This window comes from Alnus glutinosa, chromosome 14 (assembly GCF_958979055.1).
Source record: "Alnus glutinosa chromosome 14, dhAlnGlut1.1, whole genome shotgun sequence".
Classification (NCBI taxonomy): domain Eukaryota; kingdom Viridiplantae; phylum Streptophyta; class Magnoliopsida; order Fagales; family Betulaceae; genus Alnus; species Alnus glutinosa.
In genome coordinates this window covers 2,704,647-2,712,815 of record NC_084899.1, presented here as the reverse complement: position 1 = coordinate 2,712,815, position 8,169 = coordinate 2,704,647, and the positions used below count along the sequence as shown (strand labels likewise).

At 40.7% G+C, this 8,169-nt stretch overlaps 1 protein-coding gene across 1 annotated transcript; it reads left to right on the top strand.

The window, feature by feature from the left end:
- Positions 1-5,702: 5,702 nt before the first annotated feature.
- Positions 5,703-7,876, top strand: LOC133858080 (protein DETOXIFICATION 52-like). The gene has a single exon (XM_062293517.1). The coding sequence runs from the start codon at positions 5,956-5,958 to the stop codon at positions 7,549-7,551; it is 1,596 nt and encodes a 531-aa protein (XP_062149501.1). The 5' UTR covers positions 5,703-5,955; the 3' UTR covers positions 7,552-7,876.
- Positions 7,877-8,169: the final 293 nt, after the last annotated feature.

The window sequence follows — 8,169 nt, the reverse complement described above, 5'->3', positions numbered from 1 at the left end:
CTCTAATACACACGAAGTGAAATCTATACATGTAAATCCCTCTAAGGCCATCTCCAGCAGTTGAAGTTAAAATAGCTACTCAAAAAGTGTCAATCTCTACTTTAACCACTGACTATCTTAAAAACACTCCAACAATAATCTCTATCCCACTCTTCATTTTCTTAAAATATTATTTTTTAATATTTTTCTTTATTTCTTTATTTCTTTTCGCTTCTCCCTCTCACTCTCCGGTCTCCCCCAACCCCAACCCATCTCCCCCAACCGGTCGATCTCTTCCATCCCCATCCCCAACAACCGGCCAACCCCATCAAACCACCCTTGCCCACCCACACCCAAGACCCATAACCGATCGATCTCTTCCGTCCCCATCCCAAACAATCGGCCAACCCCATCAAACCCACAACCAAACCACCCTTGCCCACCCACACCCAAGACCCATAACCGATCGATCTCTTCCGTCCCCATTCCAAACAATCGGCCAACCCCATCAAACCCACAATCAAACCCACAACCAAACCACCCTTGCCCACCCACACCCAAGACCCATAACCGATCGATCTCTTCCGTCCCCATCCCAAACAATCGGCCAACCCCATCAAACCCACAACCAAACCACCCTTGCCCACCCACACCCAAGACCCATAACCGGTCGATGGTGGCTAGTGCAGTCAAAGGTCCCTTGTCGGTGGTGCGGTTACGAGCCAGAAAGCGAGCTGGTGAGTCCCCTCCACGGTCCCATTCGCGCCGATCGACTCGTCGACAGTGCCGAGTAAGCTGGAGAACGATTAGAACGCCTCGCCGGTGGAGAGGGCGAGGCTGAGAGAGGTCGGAGGTGCGTCCGGGGCGACGAAGCTATTGGCCTTTTCCTTGTCCACTGCTCGTTGGGGATGACGGAGAGACCGATGGAGAGGGACAGAGAGACAAAGAGGGATAGGGGGGAGAGAGAAAATATCAATAAAATAGTTTGACTTGTGTGAACAGTGAATAGGCAACTCTGCCTATTCACTGTTCAATGTTAGATGAAAATGGTTACTCTGGCTATTCTGCTGGAGAGCAAAAAAGAGCCAAAATAGTTAGATTTAACCATTTTGGTTAGAATAGCATGTCTGTTGGAGATGCCCTAATATGCTTTAAAGTTGTATACTTGTAGAGCATGTAACATTTTCCTTCCCGTAAAGAAACAGGAAGTGGTGCGCCGAGAGTGAGTGAGTGTCAGATGAGGGGGTTGGAAATGTGTGGGTCTTATTCACTACAAGGTGGCTGTCTCTGGCGCTCTGAACCACGCAGCACGCACCACTACAGTTCTCTCTTTCTCTCTCTCTCTCTCTATTTCTCTGATACAAAAACTGAGAAACGACAACAACAGTCAATTATACCCAACTCAACAAGACAGAGAAAGAGAGAGTAATTGCTCTCAAGGGTATGTTTCCCTCCTCCCATCTGCTTGTGGAAATGCCAGCCATCCTGACTCTTGCTCTCTTCCTAGTCTATCCGTTGATCACGCACGCATTTTAGCCCACCATGTGAAAATCAAATCCCATTTGCCTATTCACATGCATTTTACTGTGGAATATCATATCATGGAATTTAACTATCAAGAAAAGAGAAAAAAAGAAAAAAGAAAAGGTGGAAGATAACAATTAAAAGTTCATTTGATTGTTCTTTTGGGGTGACGAGTAATGACGTGAGAAAGGCTTTGGGAGGCAAAACCCCCGCGACAGCACTTTTGGCTGTAAAATCCCACTTTAGTTTACTGTCGGTTTTGCTGACGCGTACACATCCGACCAGCTGGTGGGGTTCCTCCTCAGATCACCGGAAAGGCCTTACCACCGGACCTAGCGGGAGATTTATTTCACAAGCAGTTCTTCTAAATATATAAGATTAGAATATAATAGATTAAGACAATACTTCAAAATGTAAAATCAGTTTTTCGGGATGTATTAAGGGTGCGTTTGAAATTGCGATTTTATAGACAAAAAATGCGATTTTAAACTAAATCACAGAAAATGAATCGTTTGGAAACTATGTTTTTAAAAAATTGCGATTTAAAAATGCAAAAAACTGCTTTTTCATATCCCAGGCAATTAGGTGCTTTTTTGAAAACGTAGAATTTTAAAATGCTAACTTACGCTTTTCAAGGCTAACCTGCAATTTTCAAGGCCAAACTGCAATTTTTTCAAACTCTTAATTGCGTTTTTAAAAATCACTTTTTCAAATTGCACATTTTAAAATCTCTATTTTTAAATCACACCTTTTGAAATCGCAAACCCAAACAGGCCCTAAGTTGCAAATAGCTTTCCAGATTTAGAAAATGACTGATTTTTTTTTTTTGGTAGTAAGCAAAAAATACAAATAGGTCTATGAACTCAACTTTTGTTTTATTTTGATGAAAATCATCAGAGTGTCACGTCAACACTAATCATATTGTAACACGTATTACTTATAAAAATATAAAAACAAAAAGAAAAATGGAGGGGGTGGCTCGGCTAGTCTAGGTGGCCGAACCACCCCCAATGACTATGTGGTGGTTCAACCACCTCATGAACAGCTGGGGGTGGTGGAAGTATTCCTAGGCCGCCCAGAGCAGTGGTTGAGCCACTTCCTTCGGGCAAAATAGGAGTAGCTCGACCACCTCCTCCATTTTTATTTTTATTTTGTATTTTCTTTTACATATTTTTTTATTGTGGGTAACTATATGATTGATGTTGTAGGAATTAATAACGGTTTCTATCAAATTTTCGCACAAAAATTGGGCCAAAAACTTATTTGCCTTTTTTACTTGCAACAAGAAATTTTCAATAGCTTTTTAATCATGAGAAATGATTGTTGTACAACTCTAACAACATTTTTTCAAACTAATCATTAGATCTATTTTCCTACATGTGAGCCATACATATTCAATTGTTGATATTTTTTATTTTTTATTTTATTTTTTTTTTCCTTTTAAGTAAAAATTTGAGACAGTGGATTTGGCCCCAATTATGACATATGCAACACTTGTTTTTATGATATATTTCCAAAGTTGTAGTGCTGAATTTAATTGGTTCTCACATGTATATACTCAACAATTTCTTCTTAAGATGTGAGTCTATTGCAACATCTTGTCCAACCTTTTTTTCTCAATAAGATCATAATAAAATTGAGTCCAAGATCGTTGCGTTATATTAATCATTCATTCTTATAATATGTTTTTAGTGTAAAATTTAATTATTTTTCACTCATGTATATATGTATACACAACATCCACCGAGTCCACAACCACCCTTAACCTCTTATAAATTAAGGGTGCATTTGGGATTGCGATTTCGTAGACAATAAGTACGATTTTAAACCAAATCGCAGAACATAGATCGTTTGGAAACTGCGTTTTTAAAAATTGAGATTTGAAAACGCAGAAAATTTGCTTTTTCAAATCGCAGATAAGATGGTACTTTTTTGAAAACGCGTAATTTTTAAAGTAAATTCGCGATTTTAAAAGTTAAATTGCGATTTTGCCAAACTCTTTACTGCGTTTTTAAAAATCACTTTTTTCAAATCGCACATTTTAAAATCGTTATTTTAAATCGCACTTTTTGAAATCGCAAACCCAAACGGACCTTAGAGATCTCTATCAATTTTACTGTTCGGATCGCGATTAATTTAAACAGTAAAAATAAGTGAATCCCTATAAAGATACACACATGTCCTTAATTACTAGGTTTCGGTCGAACCGTCCCCCTACTTCAGCAAATTGACAATTTAATAACTTTCACATTTACTGCAAAAAATTTGGATACCTAATAGGCCGGCTAACCTCCACCTCTCCCAGCGCTGTCTATCTCTTTAACCTAAAGAATTGAAGTACAGTAAAGAGGGCCTCCAGTTACTGTTGAACGTGTGAACCCCAACTCGTCTGTCGATGCCATTAATTTCGTGCATCGTTGTCGACAAAAATAAAAAGCTTAGAATAACCCCAATTGAGTAAAAGTTTCGATCACGTTATGAGAACAAGAGAATGATCGATGACATGTTTATAATTGTTTAAATTATTACCTTCTTGTTGAGATTAGAGCTTTTATTTTCTTGGGATACATGGAATTGGTTCATGAATCTCATATTCTTCTTCTCTTGTTTTCAAGATTACTATATATGTGTGAGCTTCACTTAATTACCCTTGGAAATTAAGGTTAATTAGCCCATTGTTTTGTGTAACATACTGCTGGGATTTAATGGAAAAGAAAATGAAAGAAAAGCACCAAAAAAAAAAACAAAAATAGCAGAAAACCCCAAACTTGAATGTTTGCAGGCCTTTGTTAATTTGTTGGAGTTTCTTGTTGTTGTTAATAATGTGTTTTGAAGGGTTTTTTTTTATTTTTTTATTTTTTTTATAGTAATATGTTTCGTACTACATTTTTATTTTACTTTCATTTTATTGGACTTCCTTGATATTATTATTATTCTTTTTTATTAAAGGCTTACAAACACTATCACATCAATCCAGTAAAACGGGAGTATAATAGGTAGCATACTTTCTAGCATTATTACACCTTCATCCAATCTCTATAGTACTATTTTTTTTTTTCTTTAACAAGGGTTGAAAAACAATACCAAATCAAATGGGATGGAGAGTAGATGTAATATTACTTTTTTTTTATTATTATTATTATTTTGAAAAAGCATTCTAACGTGGCATAAAGATGAATATTGTTTGTGTTTTTAAGAAATATTTTGTGTGTTTTGAAGAATGTTTTGTATTTTAAATTTTTAGTTTAAATGTTATCTTCTTTGAGTACTTTTAAAATTTTCATTAGATCAAAATTTAATAATGGTTTATCACAAATTCAATAATAATTTTAAATTTTACATTAATACTTTTGTTTTAACTTTCTTTTTTTAAAAGGAGGGGGGGGGGGGGGGGGGGCGCAGAACCTAACTTTTATGTGTTGAATCTTTGGCCACGAATTGGGTTCTAAAGACCATAATCCATTAATGCAGGTGATAGTGGGATTTCTTGCTTAAATGCGGCAATGCCAATGGGCGACCACAAGAGTGGAGAGTCAAAGCTGCATTCACGGGAATAGGGTTAACCCAAATAAAGGATATTTGTACGCATTTTCATACAAACTTATATTCTTATATTTGATTTGATTTGCCGGTGAACGACCCATCTCACGAGCATGAATTTCACACCAAATAATATAAATATTTATACAAGTAATACAAATTGCAAGGTAAGCGAGCGATTTAGTTAGTGCAGGGTTAGCAGAGTCTTTTTAAGCACTTCACGAACGGAGCGTAGGTGCCCAAATCCCTCTGTAACCATGTATGACGATGGCCTTCGATTCTATAAAAAAAAAAAAAAAATGTATAGACTGAGAGAGAGAGCAGAGAGGCACAGAGGCACACTGCCTGGTGCCTGGGCAAAACCCACCAACATCAATCTCTCGTAAATTAAAACCCCATTTTATTTATATTGGAAATTGAACCTCACAGAATATCTGGCAAATTCTGTCATACCCCTTTTTAAATTACATTAAAAGTAACAAAATTATTACTCTTCTTACATTCGAAATCTTCAATCTAAACATTAAAATATTTATTCCTTCAAAAAAAAAATATTTATATATATTTTTTTTAAAAAAAAAATAAAAATAAAAATTCTTTAACACTCAACCTTACCACAACTGCTTATTAATACTTCTGCTGCTCTCTGCGCTCTTATCTATCTCCTAGTAGAAACTTATAGCATCCATTCATAGGGAGAAAGTGACATAGACACAGAGAGAGAGAGAGAGAGAGAGAGAGATAAGAGTGCTCTCCAGGGGAGTATCTCTCGGCAGTCGGCACAACTGCGAGCAAAGCTTTATTTCGCGAGTGACACAGGATTTGTTCGATCATCATCACAACCATCACCATCGTCATCATTTGCATCTCAGACACACCTGTACCTGTACCAGTACCAGTCCCAGTACCACCATGTCTGCAACTAATGAGAAGCCAGAGCAACACCCTCTAACCCACCTCTTTCTCGTTTGCTTATCGCTCGCCAACCCCACAAAAGATGACCCTGCCGAAAACCCCAAGATGGACCCGGAAAAGCAAATACAGTTGGTTCTACCAACCATCTCCGATATCATCTCCGAAAGCAAATCACTCATTAACCTCGCCTTCCCCATGGTCCTAACCGCCCTCATTCTCTACTCTCGTTCTATCCTCTCCATGCTCTTCCTCGGCCACCTCGGCGACCTTGAACTCGCCGCTGGCTCGCTGGCCATCGCTTTTGCCAATATTACCGGCTACTCCGTGCTCTCCGGCCTAGCTCTGGGCATGGAGCCTCTCTGCTCGCAGGCCTTCGGAGCAAATCGTCCCAAGCTTCTATCTATAACCCTTCACCGCACAGTGATTTTCCTCCTCGTCTCGTCGATACCCATTTCTCTTCTCTGGCTCAACATGTCCAAAATCCTGCTTTATCTACACCAAGACCCCAGTATCACCCACATGGCTCACACGTACCTAATGTTTTCTCTCCCCGACCTTTTCTCCAACTCTTTCCTTTACCCAATCCGCATTTACCTTCGCGCTCAGGGCATCACCCACCCGGTCACACTAGCATCCCTCGCTGGCACGGTTTTCCTCCTGCCAATGAACTTTTTGCTCGTCACCCACTTCGGGCTCGGCGTGGCCGGCGTAGCCGTAGCCTCAGCCGTTTCCAACATCTTCGCGCTCTTATCCATTGTGCTATACGTGTGGGCCACCCGGCTGCACGAGCCAACCTGGACAGCACCGAGCCGAGAGTGCTTAACCAACTGGAAGCCGCTCCTCCGGCTCGCCGCTCCGAGCTGCATCTCGGTCTGCCTGGAATGGTGGTGGTACGAGATCATGATCATCTTGTGTGGGCTCCTGGTTAACCCCAAGGCCACGGTGGCGTCAATGGGCATCTTGATCCAAACGACGGCGTTGATTTACGTGTTCCCGTCCTCGCTCAGTTTCGCCGTGTCGACACGGGTCGGAAACGAGCTCGGCGCGAACTGTCCGTACAGGGCGAAATTATCCGCTGTGGTCGCGGTGTTCCTGGCGGCCATAATGGGCCTATCGGCGATGACCTTCGCATCGGGGATGAGGGATAAGTGGGCCAGTATGTTCACCAACGACGCCGAGATCCTACGGTTGACAGCCGCCGCCCTGCCGATCCTAGGGCTGTGCGAGCTCGGAAACTGTCCGCAGACCGTGGGGTGTGGAGTCCTCAGAGGCAGCGCGCGACCGACCACGGCGGCTAACGTGAACCTTGGCGCATTTTATCTTGTGGGCATGCCCGTGGCTGTTGGGCTCGCTTTCTGCCTGGGCGTTGGGTTTTGTGGGCTTTGGGTCGGGCTCTTGGCGGCCCAGGTGTGCTGCGCTGGACTGATGTTGTACGCGGTCGGGACCACCGACTGGGACCTCCAAGCTTTGAGGGCCCAGATGCTAACGTGCGCCGGAGGTGGAAACGTGGAGGCCGTAACCAGAAACGGCGGCGAGGGTGAGGAGGAGCAAGAGCCACTGGTTTCCATTGTTGTTTGCCAAACTAAAAACTGAAATTACGAACCCGGCAAGAAGTCAATTTTTTTTTTTTTTTTTTTTTTGACTGTGCCCATCTCTAGCGTGGACACAACAATTCTCTCTCCGATCCTTTGTGAATTATTAATGATCGATAAATTTGTTCTTTTGTTTTTTTTTTTTTTTTTTTTTTTTTGTTCTTTTTGGTCGAGCTGGGAGAGATGGGTCCTAAGTGAAAAGGATACAATTAAGGAGAAAACTTGCTTTAATTTTATGCTATTAATTCTTTTTCTTTTAATTATGTATTTATTGGGTAAGAATGGCCATTTATACTATATCGATCTCCTTTCTAATATTAATTGCATTCACAATATATGCTTATGATATGTAATTACTTGTTTAGCTAGTGTTTATTTAATAGCTAGCTAGTAAATACATAAAGATCGACTTTGAAATATAGAATAATTAATATTAATTGGAGGGGAGGGTAGGGGGTGGAATTAGATGGAGGCCACTAGCCAGGTGTAAAATGAAATGAAATGAAATGAAGTTGAATTCCTCTTTGGACTGCGACAGTACTTTAGTTTCGGATGAGGGGAGAGAGGGCTGGAAAGAATGATTATAAGAGAGAATTGACAGTTTAAGGCAAATAGGGCA

Bases quoted from the DNA above. Each gene is read 5' to 3' on its own strand.
- LOC133858080 (XM_062293517.1), top strand. From the start codon at position 5,956: ATGTCTGCAACTAATGAGAAGCCAGAGCAACACCCTCTAACCCACCTC.